Genomic DNA, 17,810 nt, shown 5'->3' with positions numbered 1-17,810 from the left:
CTCTTTCCAAAAACAAAGGTGGTCACAAAGTCCTCCACAAATATTAGTCTGGTCCTGGCAGGCAATGCCAGTCGTTGAGAGTACATCTTATGCAGTCAGGCTTTCCAGACTGACTCTCCAGGACAATCGATGGTCCTTACAAACAAGGGAAACCTGCCTCTGGTTTACTGACACACTTTAAGGGGATCTTTCACCATCTCCACCAACTCCTAGTTTTCATCATATGTTAATAGGCGCAGCTCCACTGATTCCAGTGCACTTTTTTTTTTTTTTTTTTTTTAATCCGCAACCGTTCCCGAGCAGTCAGTGCAAGGCTCTGTCCTGTCAGGTGGGCAGTGTCAGGCAAAAGCAGACAGAAGAGTGTGATTAAGAGCTCTATTCAGAGGTGAACAGTGTCAGAGCTCAGAATCATACCCCTTGCCTGGAACTTCCCACCTGACAACTGACAAAGAGGATAAATAGCATATGAAGCCAAAAATTAACAGCATTTACTGCTCAGGAATGGTGGGGTCTAGAGAAAATTCAGTTATGGCAGCGTGTAATAGAACTATAGCACGACATGACTGGGAGCCTTCAATATACCTCTGGCTGTCATGGCATCTGATTGTACTAGGCACAGTCGCGTTTTACCACAGCTTCTTAATGGTCAAAACCCGCAATCTGTGTCGCCACTGATCATGGCTGTTAGCGGCAGGTGCTGTGGCTGTATTATACAGTCGACAACCCCAGTGTATAGAGAGGGCTCAGCTCCTGAGGCTTTTCCATACACACCCCCATTCCCACACCATGATGTACATGCACGTCATTAATTGCCTGGGTCTTTTTGCTCACCATAGGCAGGGTCAGATCTATCCAGTTCTTCACTATAGTCTTCCGCACATGGTATAGTATTTTAAACACAGCCAAATGTTCCATCTGATCACCATCAGAATCTCCCAAACACTCTTGCCTTCAGACTCTAACTACAGTATACAAATAAGGTCATGAGCCTGCATCATAACTCCTCCAGCTCAGATGCCCAAAACATGTGTAAAAGATTAGCTTAATATTCCCTGCGTCTCAAACGGCGTACATCACTTCTTGTCCCCATTGTAAATATCACAAGGCACATCTGGTATACCAGGGGAACTAAACCATCAAGATCTTTGCTGGGCCACATTAATAAATAATTTACTCGGCAAAGTTGCAACTTCTTACCATCCCGCGGGTGACAGTGGACCCACATTCAATTCCCAATTAACTTTCACCTCTGCCATAGGGTATCCCAGAAAAGGAGCTCTCAAGCTTTCATAGGCCAATGAAATCAACCCCTTGGAGGCCTCCACTATGTGCTCCAGTATCCCCAGTGAGCTAATTCTCAAATCTACATTGGACACCTGGGCTTTTACAATGCATGCAGAGTTTGCAGATATTAATAAAAATATATTATTGTCCAGGTAAAATTCCTCCCTCTGTTGAAGACTTCAGAGCCACACACAACTGCTTATTTATGGGAAGTTTATGAAATGGAGGGTATGGCTAGATAGATAGAGAAAGAGGTATTTGTCCCAACTGGAGACTGGAGAGTTATGTATCACATGTAGCACCTGAGGCATTAAAATCGTTTTGAGCCAATTCATCCTCCATTAGGCTGATAAAGGTAACTTCAACCATCTCTCCACCTTTGCTTTCATTCGCACTAATAGTGACTGGAGATTAAGACCAATATAACACTGCATCTTAGATTTCTAATCCCCAAATAATGAAATTCTGATACCACTGGTACCTCAGGGTTAGAGAGGATCCATTGGGATCAAGAGAGATCATCCGTTTATTGGTAAATCCCCAGAAACCCCCAAAATCACAGTCAAAGACACAACCCAGGACAGTATGGTCGCCACCCCATCTGTAGAAAAAAAAATCATCTGCATATAACACCACATTTTTATCCAACTCCCCAAACTGAAACACTGTTGCTGGCTCAATAGAAGGGCGATATGCTGCGTTCACAGTTAGGTTAACTAAGCCATCTGGCTGCTCTTGGACCCTTTTAAGCCCACCCTTTCTCCATCTACACTCACCGGCCACTTTATTAGGTACACCATGCTAGTAACGGGTTGGACCCCCTTTTGCCTTCAGAACTGCCTCAATTCTTCGTGGCATAGATTCAACAAGGTGCTGGAAGCATTCCTCAGAGATTTTGGTCCATATTGACATGATGGCATCACACAGTTGCCGCAGATTTGTCGGCTGCACATCCATGATGCGAATCTCCCGTTCCACCACATCCCAAAGATGCTCTATTGGATTGAGATCTGGTGACTGTGGAGGCCATTGGAGTACAGTGAACTCATTGTCATGTTCTAGAAACCAGTCTGAGATGATTCCAGCTTTATGACATGGCGCATTATCCTGCTGAAAGTAGCCATCAGATGTTGGGTACATTGTGGTCATAAAGGGATGGACATGGTCAGCAACAATACTCAGGTAGGCTTTGGCGTTGCAACGATGCTCAATTGGTACCAAGGGGCCCAAAAAGTGCCAAGAAAATATTCCCCACACCATGACACCACCACCACCAGCCTGAACCGTTGATACAAGGCAGGATGGATCCATGCTTTCATGTTGTTGACGCCAAATTCTGACCCTACCACCCGAATGTCGCAGCAGAAATCGAGACTCATCAGACCAGGCAACGTTTTTCCAATCTTCAATTGTCCAATTTCGATGAGCTTGTGCAAATTGTAGCCTCAGTTTCCTGTTCTTAGCTGAAAGGAGTGGCACCCGGTGTGGTCTTCTGCTGCTGTAGCCCATCTGCCTCAAAGTTCGACGTACTGTGCGTTCAGAGATGCTCTTCTGGCTACCTTGGTTGTAACGGGTGGCTATTTGAGTCACTGTTGCCTTTCTATCAGCTCGAACCAGTCTGGCCATTCTCCTCTGACCTCTGGCATCAACAACGCATTTCCGCCCACAGAACTGCCGCTCACTGGATGTTTTTTCTTTTTCGGACCATTCTCTGTAAACCCTAGAGATGGTTGTGCGTGAAAATCCCAGTAGATCAGCAGTTTCTGAAATACTCCGACCAGCCCTTCGGGCACCAACAACCATGCCACGTTCAAAGGCACTCAAATCACCTTTCTTCCCCATACTGATGCTCGGTTTGAACTGCAGGAGATTGTCTTGACCATGTCTACATGCCTAAATGCACTGAGTTGCCGCCATGTGATTGGCTGATTAGAAATTAAGTGTTAACGAGCAGTTGGACAGGTGTACCTAATAAAGTGGCCGGTGAGTGTATAACCTTGGCTGAATCCTATGCCATTGAAGCTGAAGGTCATGCAATTAACATGTGTCGTCCTGGCCTCATCACCTTAATGCTCCTCAAAGGTATCTTCAATTTACATGCAGCCCACACGAATTCCCATTGTTACACATTATTAGTATGATTTTGGAATGTATGTAGAAACTTATTAGTACAAGCAGGACATGTAAGCTACATGCATATGTAATCCTGGCCAGGGGTGAATCCAGGACAAGCTGAAAGGCTACACTTTTTTTTACAGAATTTATTAGGATCCATAATGGCGAAATCAATTGCTTCTTGTGATCAGATGTTCTATTCTGTCTTCAGGTATTTAACGGAAGTCAGTGAGTTTGATTAAACCATGAAAACAGCGATTAGAGGTCACCCTGCCCTTCACCCGAGCTCTTCTCTTCCATCATCCTCCCCGCTGTTAAATATTTCAGTCTATTTACATCCAGAAGACAGTGCTTCACCTTCTTATTACATTAAATAGGGAAATAAGGGTTTAAGAGGCACTTCTTGGCTTTTATCTTAATACATTGAAGAATACATAGTAGCAAATTTGCTAATTCTTACTGATATATGGACATTGTGTTGCATATTCATCTATTTATTTTTGCCTTCTTTCTAGTGCATTTATTACAAAAATTGTGTTCTCTGTTCTGGGACACATTTATTGAGCAATTTTACCCTGACAGTTTTAGATATATTTAAGAACTGCGACTTTTTGTATGCAATCTCATAATATTTGTCTGCAATCTCCCTCCCTTAGGCTGGGTTCACATCTGCGCCGGAGTCTCCACTGCAGAATGTCGGCAGAGAGAAAAGTCCTGCACATAGGAATTTTTTCTCCACCGCTTTCAATTTTGAAATGGCAGACACCTTATAGTCAATGAAGTCTGCCATTCTCTGTGTGCAAACATGGTCTTAGGCCTGGTTCACATCTTCATTTGGTATTCCATTTGGGGAATCCACATGGGGACCCCCCCCCGGACAGAATACTGAAAACATTGACAAGCGGTGAGCTTATGAAATCACACAAACTCCATAGACTATAATGGGGTCCGTGTGTTTTCCGCATGGTGTCACGAGTCATGTGGAGAGGAAATTAGTTCATCAAGTGCTTTTCTCTCTGCATGTTCTGTGCAGACCCCGCGCGGAAAACACACGGACCCTCACAAACATAGACAGTCTAAAAATCTATTAGATTTATGACTGATGGCTGATGCTAAATGATAAATTTGGTGCATCTTTAGGCTGTCTAGTCTAAATTTATTTGGAATTTGTCACTTCTGCCACTGCCACTCTGCCACTTCTGCCACTTTTGCCACTAAAACACACCCTTTTTCCAGAAAAACCACACTTACTTATCAAGCTAGTTGGAAAACTTTGATGTCAAATTAGATGCAATTTTATGCATGGGTAACACAGGAAATCTGCTCCTCTGTCTACACTTATATATACTTTCTCTCTTTCTGATGCAAAAAAAGTTTCAAAAATATTTAAGAAAAAAGTGGTGCAAGGCATGTATCTCAGGTTTTTTTTGCACACATTTGGGGGGAATTGATCAATCCCTCTATGCCAGTTATCTGTTGTAGAAGGATGATACTGTAGAGTACATTTGGCTCGAGGACTTTTCTTGTGCCAAATGTGCACCAGAACTCTCAAACCATGACTTGGGCACCACATGGTGCGAACCCACATTTTGGGGACACCTTAGGTGCACAGATTCATTATAACACACCAGTTTTCTGCCATGAGTTGTAAGGTAAATTTACAATTCCTAACTGGTGTAGATTTCAATTTTGGCGCAGGGGTGTCCAAATGATTTTATGTAGAGGCCATAGTCTCTTCATTAATCTCTTACTCCTTACGTTAGTCAGGATCATTATTAAAGTTAGCGTACGACATTCCAATCTTAATAAATCTGCCTCATCGTTCCAAAATGCTAGAACAAGGGGAACATACCCTGCGATTGAAGCCATTAACAGTTAAAGGGATAATTCCATCTCAAGGATCCTATTTAAACACATAGGTGCACGGCTTATTATCAGACAGATGATGTGACTAGCTGTGCACCTTTGTGTCCATCACATGACCAAGGACTTATTTTTATTTACTAGGACAGGGGTAAGCAATCTTCGGCACGCCAGTTGCTGTGAAACTACAGCTCCCAACATGCTCCACTCACTTCTATGGGAGTTCCAAGAAAGACAGAGCAACTATGCATGCTGGGAGTTGTAGTTTTACAACAGCTGGAGTGCTGAAGATTGCTTATCCCTGTACTAGATGTAAGCAGAATGAGTGACAGCAAGCAGAGATCTAGGAAACTGTGAGGAATTGATACAGAAAGTATATTGGAAAATTGTACAACTCTTGATTATTTAAACAATTACAATTGTCTCTCAATATTGGTCGGAAAGTGGCCAACCCCTTTAACTAATTTGCATGTCTTTTTCCTGCTCAGTCTGTTATCACAAACACAGATCTCTGCACTGATAATACCTCAGTCAGTCCAGTGAAGAGTCGCCAGAGAGTAAATGCAGAGAGCAGTGTATGGAGCTCAGAGGAGAGAGAGGCTTGTGATGGAGGTGCTGGACCCACCCACCTAAATTCTACATTCCCATCTTAGGGCCGGTTCACACATGCTGATGTGTTCCGTCCGGAAGGAGTCTGCATGGATGGAATACAAGCGCAACTGCAAGCGCTTTGCAGTTCGAGCGCACGGGCCCCATAGACTATAATGCTTGCCGCGCATGAACAATTCGTGCGGGCAGTGTGCGGCAAGCCCACAAACTCCATTATAGTCTATGGGGCCTGTGCGCTTGAACTGCAAAGCGCTTGCAGTTGCGCTTGTATTCCGTCCGTAGGGGTCCTCATGCGGATCCTTATGGACGGAACACATCAGCATATGTGAACCGGGCTTTAGGCCCAGTTCAAATCTGTATTCTGTTTTCCATTTTGGGACTCTGCTTAGGGACCCCCGAATGGAAACCTATATGCATTAAAAAGTGGTTATCTGGAAAACCAGTGGACCCCATAGACTGTAATGGGGTCCGTGTGGTTGCTGTTCGGTTCCCCGCACAAAACATGTGGAGAGAAAGGTCCTGCAAGCAGTACTTTTCTCTCCGCATGTTTCATGTGGAAACCACACAGACCCCATTATAGTCTATGAAGTCTGCAGGATTCCTTAGGTAACCTCTTTTTAATGGAAACGGAAATCCCAATGCAGATGTGAACTGGCCCTTAGCAGCCGTTGATAATAAGGATGTATTTTACTTGGTAACAGGCAGTGGACAGCAGATTTAACCCTTTCCCGACATCCGCCATACTAGTACGGCGCATGCCGGGAGCCGGGCGGCCGCCATAGCCACCGGGTGTCTACTGCTTTACGCAGTAGACAACGGCGCTAATGTCTCCGATCGGTCCCCGGACCGATCTGAGGCATTATCTCTTCCAGCAGCTTGGTCAAAGCTGACTGAGGTGCCATTTTCCCGGCGGTGCGTGGGTGCCACCATTTTCCTGGTGATCGCCAGCACCCGGAGTAAGTTCCGGGGCCGACGTCACATTGCTATGACAGCCGGGAGCCTTGTGAAGGCTCCCCGGCTTGTCATTACATTGCTTCTATAGCAGGCTATGCTACATAGCCTGCAATAGAAGTGCCGGTACTTTAATGCAATGCATTACAATGCTAATGCATTGCAGTGATCAGACCTCGTGGGGCTCAAGACCCCTAGGGGATTTAATAAATGCAAAAAAATTTTTTTAAAAAGTAAAGAAAAGTATACATTTTTTAAAAAAAAGTATTAAAAATTCAAATCACCACCCTTTCCCTAGAACACATATAAAAGTATTTAAATACTGTGAAACACATACATGTTAGGTATCCCTATGTCCAAAATCGCCCTCTCTATGAATCTATAAAAATATTTTTCCTGTACGGTAAACGCCGTAGCGGGAAAAATAGTCAAAAGTGTCAAACCGCCATTTCTTCACTGTTTTGATTCTGATAAAAATTTGAATAAGTGATCAAAGCAATAGCATTTGAAAATGGTAGAACTAAAAAGTACACCCGGCCCTGCAAAAAAAGACGTTCTATGCATCCCCTTCCCGTACACGGACATATAAAAAAATTACGGCTGTCAGAATATGGCGACTTTTAGAAAAAAAATTAACAGAGTTTTGGATTTTTTTTAAGGGGTTAAAATGTAAATAAAACCATATAAATTTGGTATCCCCGGAATCATACCGAAACACAGAATACAGGGGACATGTCATTTTGGCTGCACAGTGAACGCCGTAAAACCGAAGCCCGTAAGAAAGTCGCAGGAATGCATTTTTTTCTTCAAATCCACCACATTCTGATTTTTTTCCCAGCTTCTCAGTCCATTATACAGAATAATTAATGGTGGCATCATGAAGAAAAATTTGTCCCGCAAAGATTAAGACCTCATATGGCTCTGGGAGCAGAGAAATAAAAAAAAGTTATGGGGTTTAGAAGGAGTCAAAAACGAAAATCAAAAAAATGCCATCAGCGGGAAGGGGTTAAAAGCCAGGAGCCCCTTAGTGGCAGGACTTTTAAAACATTTTTTAGGGTGAAAATATCAAATTTTTAAATGAAATTTAAATGAAATTGTTCGGGCTGCAGTATTCTGTGAATTGAGCATAAGTTGTTATAATAGTAGAATCCGAAGAAGTCTACGAAAAAACCCGCGTGGGCGCACACTCCCTTAAAGATGACAAACTGAGTCAAGTATAATGAAGATAATGCGTGTTGGGGCTTTGGTGTTTAAACAAAATACCGCTTCTTCATCAAATCTGTATCGTTACTGTAGTCAGGCATACTAATTTATCTTAACCATCCACATTGTTTAGTTCCACTTTTATTACGAATCTTTCTGCCATTAGCGCTCTATCATTTCCCGGTTTTTCTACTTTTCTTTTCTATTTGTATTTTTACATACAATCCTTTTCCACATAACCCTTTCAATTCCACTGAACCGAACTGAGCATCTTCCATAAAATAATAAAATTGGAATGGATGAACAGACTGTAAAAAAAGCTATTTTGGAGGTTAATGTTAAACTATGTTAAGGTTAAACTGCTTTTCATTTTTTTAGATGAACACTGACTCGGAGAGTGAGATATAGCTGAAGTCATAAATATAGGAAGGGTATGACCTTTATATAAAGGCAATACTAGGATGTATTACGGTATTCCAAGTCAGGTCAAGAAGTTAAAAGTCAAATGAAGGTGAATATGAAGGTTTCACTTTTAGAACATTAGAATAAAAGTGGAAGAACATACAGCCAATGACTATATTCATATATTTAGCAATGAAACATAAAAAGCATTAACTTCTTAAGTTACAGGTGCCGGCTCTTCCTATCTTTTACTTTGCATAATAGCCGTCTAATGTGAGCATGTGGTGCCATACCGCTTCAGCAGGGGCCATTTACTTTACTTGCTCTTTGAAGGTCAAACGCCTTTCTATTGATGTAACCAAAGCTTTTATTATACAGTATTATTTTACATGAATTTGTCCTAGGATGACTTGATTGTTTTGGCCCACTATTATCATTATAGATAACAGGCAGCTAAGGCCTACGTATCAAATAAGAAGAACGCCTATTCTGTATGAAGTATTTACAGTTAAAGGGCTTGTCCATTTTCAGCAAATAAATGTCATTGTTTGTATAACATGTTATACAATTTTCCAATAGGCCTTCTGTATCAATTCCTTATGGTTTCCAAGGTTTCTCCTTGCTGCAATTCTTTTGTTCAATTCCAGTGTATAACAATGAGTCCATGGTCATGTGATGGACAGTCCATGGTCATGTGATATAGTACAGATGGCCCATTACTGTGCCGTGACTGTAATGAGCTCTGCAGCTATGAAAACAGTAAGGAATGGATGCAGAAAGTATATTGGAAATTTGTAAAAAAATTTTCAGTATACAAACAATAACATTTTATTTGCTGAAACTGGACAATCCCTTTAAGGACTTATTGGACCACCCAATAATTGTGACAGTTATCAGAAGCGAGCATTTCTAATAATAACCCACCTATGGGTCTACCAGCTACAGGTCTGTCCTGTCGCTGTTTACGATTACATTTATTCATTGCTGGTTGTCACTGGCCACATGACTTTGTAGATATACCAACATTGTGTGTCTGCACACTAAGGCAGGTCAATTATACATACAGAAACGCTAAAGTATTCCCTATAGATATGATTGAAGCAGAAAGTCCAAAGAGGAAAACTGAGGACTTTCTGTGAAAATCGTAGCGGCACAAAACGCAATCCACTTTGGCTGCAATTTTTCCTGCACTGCTTTTTGGCTGCGGCTTGCTACGTGTGGGGCCTTTGCCTAATGATTCTGCCTTTCAACTGAAAATTAGTAAATGTTCTTTAGTTGTCTATATGTATTTTATGCAGCATATGTATCTGCTATGATAAGTTGACCAAATTCACTCAAGTCCATCAAATTACTTAGTGATAACAATGATCCCTTAGTATTAGTACTCGATAGTCACTACAATGCTATCATTACCTAGACGAGCATGTTCTCTTAAGGGCAGTAAAATGTTAAAAAATAAATGCAGAATTCAGTCTGATCTTTATACGATTACAGTTTTTAAGTGAATGGCCTGGGTGAGGCTAAAACATTGCATGTATACGCTGCTTAAGATTCCTTCATATGTTATTAAAGGGGGACTGTCAAGTTTAAAATGCCTTCCCACCCATTAGTGCCCAACAGGGGCCTTTTATTAGCAGTCAAAATATAACTTTATGGCCACAAGCCAAAGACGCAATGCAGAGATAATCACCTTTATATGGATATGCAGATCAGCCTGCAAGCGCATCAGGTTGGCAATTTGCTTACAGATGGCAGTAATGTAGACAGAGGCCGAAAATTTCAATCAGGGCTAAAGAGGAGACAATGGCTTCCAATTCCAGAGGAGAGACAGAGCATATGTGACTGTCTATAGGCAAATGTGACAAATCACCCAGTGCCCTTGCAGGATTATTTGCATATCCATAAAAAGGATTATTATCTCTGTATTGTGTAATCACTTTGTGTTTCTTCTCCTATTAACAGCCACCTGCGTGACTATATTATTGGTTTTGAGGTGTCTTGGACCTGACAGACTCCCTTAGAACTTTTAGGCATAATGAGACTGGTATACATTGAGAATCCACATCAATCCTCATTAATTTTGTTTTATAGTTTTCCCTCCTTTACCTCACTTCACTTCAATATCAGTACTGAAGCGTTTGGCCTTATAGACCAGGATGCTAAATGTTAGTATACTCATTGGGTCTAAGAGATCTGTGTAATAGTTTATTCAGTTTGTGAAATCTAGTGACAGGTCCCCTTTAAAATCAGTGGTCTCTCTTTGTATTTCATGGACATGTTTGTAGTCACTCTCCACTCTGACCAATGAATGGGGCTCCTGAATGGGCATTCTCTTCTATTAACTCAGATAGGATATAATGGGTTTACTGAACCATGCAACTCCTTTAGGCTGAGGCCCAATGTAGTGGAAATGCAACTTTTTTGTTCCAGGTTTTGCCGTATTTTTTTGAGCTATAGCCAGAAGTGGATTTAGCAGATGGTAGAAGTATAAGTACTTAGTATATACTTCCCACAGTAACTGTGTTACTGGCACCCCCACAGCAGTCAGTGTCCTGCAGCATCTAATACAGAATTAGTGATGCTTTTATCAAAGCATCACTAATTCAAGTGTGCTAAAAGGTACACATGAAAAGGTAAAAAAAAAAAAAAAAAAAAAAGTGAAAAATAAATAAAGTTTATAATAAAAATGAATAAATTTATAAAGCCCCAAAAATTCCCTTCAGCTGCGCATTCATTTCTGGAAACTAAATAAATGCAACACTCAAGGATTAAAAATGCTCGCTACGCCACTTGATAAATCCCATCAGTGGAGTAGTGTCCAAAATGGCGTGACATGTCTGCGGATTCCACTTTATTGGCAATTAAGGGGCTTTGCAAAAGTGGAATGACGTCCAAAAACCAAAATATTGCTCCTTCCAGACTGTGCCCAAACAGCCATTTCTACCCACATATGGCATTAAGTCCGTTATCCGGGGTACACCAGTGTCATACATGTGGGCATACACTGTCATTTGGGTACACAGCAGGGTGCAGAGGTGAAGGAGCGATATGTGCTTTTGGAGTGCAGATTTAGATTGTTGATGTTTGGACACCATGTCACATTTGCCGAGACCTTAAAATGGACCCTACAAAATGGGGTCACTTCTTGGGAAATTCCAATTTACTGTCAACTCCAGGTCCTCAAAAACATCATAGCGCCCAGAAAGTCCCTCTAACTCTGTACACCAAAAGCTAAAAAGCGCAGTGCTCCTTCCCTTGTGAGCCCAAGCAGCAGTTTACACGCACATATATAATTTTTGGCCCCTCGGGATGGCCCCTTAATAGTTTTAGGAGTGCAAGTCTCTGACAACACAAAGTGGGGGCAACGTATTGGGCACCGAAATGGCATATTTCTTTAAAATTTCAATTTTCATTTTGTACATTGATTTTTGGGAAGCATTTTTAGGCTCAAAATGATAATACCCCTTGATACATTCTTTGATGGGTGTAGTTTTTAAAATGGAGTCACTTTTGAGGGGTTTCCATTGTATTGATACTTTAGGGGCTGTGCAAATGCGACATGGCACCAGAAAACTATTCCAGCAAAATCTGCCCTCCAAAAATCAAATAGTGCTCTTTCCATTCTGAGTCCATGTACCCATATAGCAGATTGTGGCCACACATGGGGTATTGCCGTGTTCATGAGGTATTGTTTAACAAACTGTGGGGGGCTTTTCTCTTTTAATCCCTTGTGAAAATGAAAACTTTGGGGATAAAGGGACATTTTAGTAATTTTTAACCTACACATCCCAAGGTTAGTAAAATCTGTGAAACGGCTATAGGGTCAAAATACTCACTATACCCCTCAATGAATACCTTAAGGGGTCTAGTTTATAAAATGGGGTCATTTATTGGGGTTTTCAATTGTTTAATAACTCAATTTTATGCAATGGGCATAAAATATTTGCAAGCAAAATTTGTGTTTTGAAATCCAATTGGCACTCCCTACCTCTTGGGCCCTCATGTACAGTCCTATGAAAAAGTTTGGGCACCCCTATTAACCTTAATCATTCTTAGTTCTAAATATTTTGGTGTTTGCAACAGCCATTTCAGTTTGATATATCTAATAACTGATGGACACAGTAATATTTCAGGATTGAAATGAGGTTTATTGTACTAACAGAAAATGCGCAATATGCATTAAACCAAAATTTGACTGGTGCAAAAGTATGGGCACCTCAACAGAAAAGTGACATTAATATTTAGTAGATCCTCCTTTTGCAAAGATAACATCCTCTAGTCGCTTCCTGTAGCTTTTAATCAGTTCCTGGATCCTGGATGAAGGGATTTTGGACCATTCCTCTTTCAAAACAATTCAAGTTCAGTTAAGTTTGATGGTCACCAAGCATGGACAACCCGCTTCAAATCATCCCACAGATGTTCAATGATATTCAGGTCTGGGGACTGGGATGGCCATTCCAGAACATTGTAATTGTTCCTCTGCATGAATGCCTGAGTCGATTTGGAGCGGTGTTTTGGATCATTGTCTTGATGAAATATCCATCCCCGGCGTAACTTCAACTTCGTCACTGATTCTTGGACATTATTCTCAAGAATCTGCTGATACTGAGTGGAATCCATGCGACCCTCAACTTTAACAAGATTCCCGGTGCCGGCATTGGCCACACAGCCCCAAAGCATGATGGAACCTCCACCAAATTTTGCAGTGGCTAGCAAGTGTTTTTCTTGGAATGCTGTTATTTTTTGGACGCCATGCATAATGCCTTTTTGTATGACCAAACAACTCAATCTTTGTTTCATCAGTCCACAGGACCTTCTTCCAAAATGAAGCTGGCTTGTCCAAATGTGCTTTTACATAACTCAGGCGACTCTATTTGTGGCATGCTTGCAGAAACGGCTTCTTTCTCATCACTCTCCCATACAGCTTCTCCTTGTGCAAAGTATGCTGTATTGTTGACCGATGCACAGTGACACCAACTGCAGCAAGATGATGCTGCAGCTCTTTGGAGGTGGTCTGTGGATTGTCCTTGACTGTTCTCACAATTCTTCTCTGCCTTTCTGATATTTTTCTTGGCCTGCCACTTCTGGGCTTAACAAGAACTGTCCCTGTGCTCTTCCATTTCCTCACTATGTTCCTCACAGTGGAAATTGACAGGTTAAATCTCTGAGACAACTTTTTGTATCCTTCCCCTGAACAACTATGTTGAACAATCTTTGTTTTCAGATCATTTGAGAGTGGGCTGTCCATGCTTGGCGACCATCAAACTTAACTGAACTTGAATTGTTTTGTAAAGAGTAATGGTCCAAAATACCTTCATCCAGGAACTGATTAAAAGCTACAGGAAGCGACTAGAGGATGTTATCTTTGCAAAAGGAGGATCTACTAAATATTAATGTCACTTTTCCGTTGAGGTGCCCATACTTTTACACCTGTCAAATTTTGGTTTAATACATATTGCACATTTTCTGTTAGTACAATAAACCTCATTTCAATCCAGAAATATTACTGTGTCCATCAGTTATTAGATATATCAAACTGAAATGGCTGCTGCAAACACCAAAATATTTAGAACTAAAAATGATTAAGATTAATAGGGGTGCCCAAACTTTTTCATAGGACTGTATGTGCGTATATAGGACTAAGGCCACAAAGTGTACATTTTTTAACGGGAGAAGTGGGGTGATATATTTTGGGGTGTGTTTCTTCTTTTTGATGTATTGTGTGCAAAAAACCTGCCTTTAAAATGACAGATATTTGAGGAAAATGGAAATGTAATTTTTTTCATCATTTGTAATAATTCTTGCAAAACAATATTTGTTTGATCAAAATACTCACTATACCCCTCAAAGAATACCTGAAGGGGTCTAGTTTTGCAAATTGGGTCATTTAATGGGAGGTTCTATCATTATGCCGCCTATTCCTGTCTGCAAATATAGTTTGGTTCAGGAAAAAAATTACATACTCAAAATTTCCAAAATTTGCTTATAAACTTGTAAATTGTCTAAGTTACTCAAATATGCTAAAATTATTTCAAATATGCTTGAAACACAAAAGGAACATTTGGAACTATATAATGGAAAACATTGAAAAATTTTCAAAATTTTCAGCATTTGCGAGTTTTTTAATAAATTTACACAAGTTATATCATTCTAATTTTACCTTCTCAGTAAAGTACAACATGTCACGAAAAAACAATATCAGAATCTGTTGGATGCCTAATACTGTTACAGAATTATTCACTGATAAAGTCACACAGGGCAAATTTCCAAAATTTGGCTTGGTCATTAAGGTCCAAAACAGGCTGGTCACTAAGGGGTTAAGGTTTGTTCTCATTTTCTGATCCTGGTGGTCGGTCCGGTCCGCCAACCCTAAGAATTTGTCACATAGAACTCAACTATGCCAGGAAAACAGTAGGAGTCAACCCAACAGTAAATTATTCCTGGGCCTTCATCATTTTGAGAATCCTGTGGGTCTGAGGGATTGTTTTCCCCTTGTTAATCGCTGCTTCTGTTGTCAAAATGTCAATATGCAAATGAGCTCCTTGGAGCAATGAAGGGTTTTCTGTTGCTCCAAATAGCTAAGCGGCATTGCCATCATTGCTTCAATGAGCTCATTTGAATATTGACAAAAGAGTGGATAGCTTGGGAGTAGAGACCCCAATTCTCAATGGGACAACACTGATTCAGGTGATTCTAACCTATCTATGATGAGGCAGGAGCGATATTCGGGTGTCTGGTAACACTCCACTTAACTATGGTTTGGATAATGCAATGTGCAGCAAAAACTATGTACAAACATTCTCTTTTATAGAACTTGCCATCGGTATTGGATTTCAAAAAGCTCTTGTGAAATGATGCTCTGCACAGGAGCAAATGTGACAGTGCCGCTATAAAGAGTCTTTTGTTAACCGATTCCTGGTCTAGCTCAGTGTTGACAAAAGCTCACATATCCCTCCAAACACAAAGGGATATGCCATTTATCTGTACTAGTGCAAACTATAGATCCTGCCCTGTGTAAACAAGAACTCCAGCTCCTGGCAAGTCATCTTTATGACGGCACTACTAATAGGCTCGATGGCCATAGATATAAGATAACTATTGGCAAACCATCATTCAGGTTGGAATACACTGAATCTTAGTGAGAAAATCTATTTTTAGCCATTGTTATACATGTAAAATTACACACCCAATTTGCATTTGTGGCTGTTTTACATACCGTATGTTGCCATACTCTTCCCTATTAATACACTAGAAGTTGCTTTTTCCATTGTATTGTGTGACAGATATAATGTATCTGTATTACTTGAAGTTACTGCTCATACATGTCTATCCAAGACAGTAGGCCTCAGACATTGTTATATGTTGTATACAACTGATCATGGCAACACTGAAAACCATTATACTTAGTTTAAAGCGAGACCAGAAAAGTAAAGTTGTCCATAAATGTATATGTGTTCTATCTCTCAGACAGAACAGTTATTCTATAATGATTGGTCAAAATAGTTGTTGTGTGATCAAATATGTTGGCACTATATAAATAAAATGTGTATTATAATTATTATTATTATTATTATTATTATTATTATTATTATTATTATTATTATTATTATCCTGTTGATCAGAATACCAACTTTATTTATCTCATTGGCTGCCTCAAAAACTGCTGCTTTTTGTAGGTTCTGCTTTGTCATCTATTGCTAATATATCTCAAACAATGAACAATTTGAGATTCCATTTACCATTTAATTTACCATTTAAGTTTGTCTTCAAGTTTTTAAGGCTCTACAAATATCAGACGAAAGTGAGATAAAGCAAAATAGTAATAATAAATAGTAGTGGCAATAATAATAGTAATAATATTATTATTATTATTATTATTATTATTTGCAATATATTATATATAAATAATCAAATTATGTGCAATATAATATAATTAATAATAATAATAATAATAATAATAATATTTACTAAGATCCGGACAAAAATCTTGCCCAAATATTGATCTTTCCATCAGGCAGCTATCCTGTAATAACTGATAAGTAATCACAATTGTAGAATTAAATATCATTTTGAGAGTATTTGACAATATAAGTAATACAGACAAATAACTAGACCAGAAATGCTGACTTCTGTAGAGATCACATCAAATCTAAATGTGATTAAAGCCCAAATGTGTCCTCAGTTTTGGATTTATCATACAGTAGTGACTATAGGCCTAGTCAGTTCCTCGTGGTATTCACATTAAGCCTTTATTGCTAATGTTTTTGTCAAAAAAATAATTGTATGATTTGATGTAAATAAAATAATACATTAAAATGTAACCCTTTCTGTGAGTTCACTATTGCTGATGATTTCTCATATTAACTCCTTCATATATATGAAATATAAGCTTTCCAATATTGAAAAAAAAATTAAAACTATTTGTTTTACAGACCATATGAATGCATCGGAGCGTTCATTCTATGACCCTGCTTTATTAAGCCCTGTGTCAGTCAATGTATGTGTATTATTACAAAGCAGATTTGTGATCCTCATGCAGCAGTGACAGAGCTTTCTGTATATTCAATATAATTCAGTCATTATTCTTAAACTAAATTTGACATATTCTCAGCTGAAAACCCACATTAAAATGGAATAATATATATATATATATATATATATATATATATATATATATATATATTATAAATAAAAAGTTGCAAGTAATTACACGTAAGCTACTGGGATTCACTTTAGTTGGTATAAATCTTAGCCCACCTACCTCTAATCCCCCGGCCAATGTGGGCACAACATTGTGAGCACAGGTTACCCCTCTTATGATCCTTTTCTTCCTGGTAAGGTGGGGGATCTCCCAAATTGTCCATGCTGTCATATGGATTTTCCAAAACAGTTTTAGGGTTATATATGGCTTTGATCTTTGGAGATGGAGACCCATCATAGGCTGGGTTATCCCAAGCCCTTTTCCCTAAATTATCCATTTCTTGTTCCTCATGAGCTCTGAACTGATTTTCTGTGCGGCTTCTGAGCTTGGCAGGGTTCATATTTCTTTTTATGTTGCTGGTTGATGTACACAGGTCAGCTCTGTCATAGATTAGACTCCGCTCCGACACGAGACTCTAACAGATCTGGGAGTGCACAGGTCTTTTTATAGTGTCATTCATACTGGCTATTGTCTGTAGGATAGAAGAAGCAATTCTAACAAACAGGTTGTCTCAGATGATAGTACAGGGACAGCAGATAATATTATATCCTTGTATCAAACATACCTACGTAAGACAGGTGCATAATACGATGATTTATTCTGGATATACTGTACATGGTGCACATGGTCTCATCTGAGCAGCATTTTATATAATTCAAGGAATTTACTGCTGTATAATTTT

General features: G+C 39.7%; 1 protein-coding gene across 1 annotated transcript in view; it reads right to left on the bottom strand.

Annotated features, from left to right (window-relative positions):
• Window positions 1-17,468, bottom strand: part of PKD2L1 (polycystin 2 like 1, transient receptor potential cation channel) — a 50,790-nt gene extending 33,322 nt beyond the window's left edge. The window contains exon 1 of the mRNA XM_075258179.1: window positions 17,189-17,468. Coding sequence (XP_075114280.1) covers window positions 17,189-17,468 — 280 coding nt within the window. The remainder of the gene's footprint in view (window positions 1-17,188) is intronic.
• Between the last annotated feature and the right edge of the window lie 342 nt (window positions 17,469-17,810).

Source organism: Leptodactylus fuscus, chromosome 10 (genome assembly GCF_031893055.1).
Source record: "Leptodactylus fuscus isolate aLepFus1 chromosome 10, aLepFus1.hap2, whole genome shotgun sequence".
Lineage (NCBI taxonomy): Eukaryota > Metazoa > Chordata > Amphibia > Anura > Leptodactylidae > Leptodactylus > Leptodactylus fuscus.
This window is presented reverse-complemented; position numbering and strand designations above follow the sequence as displayed.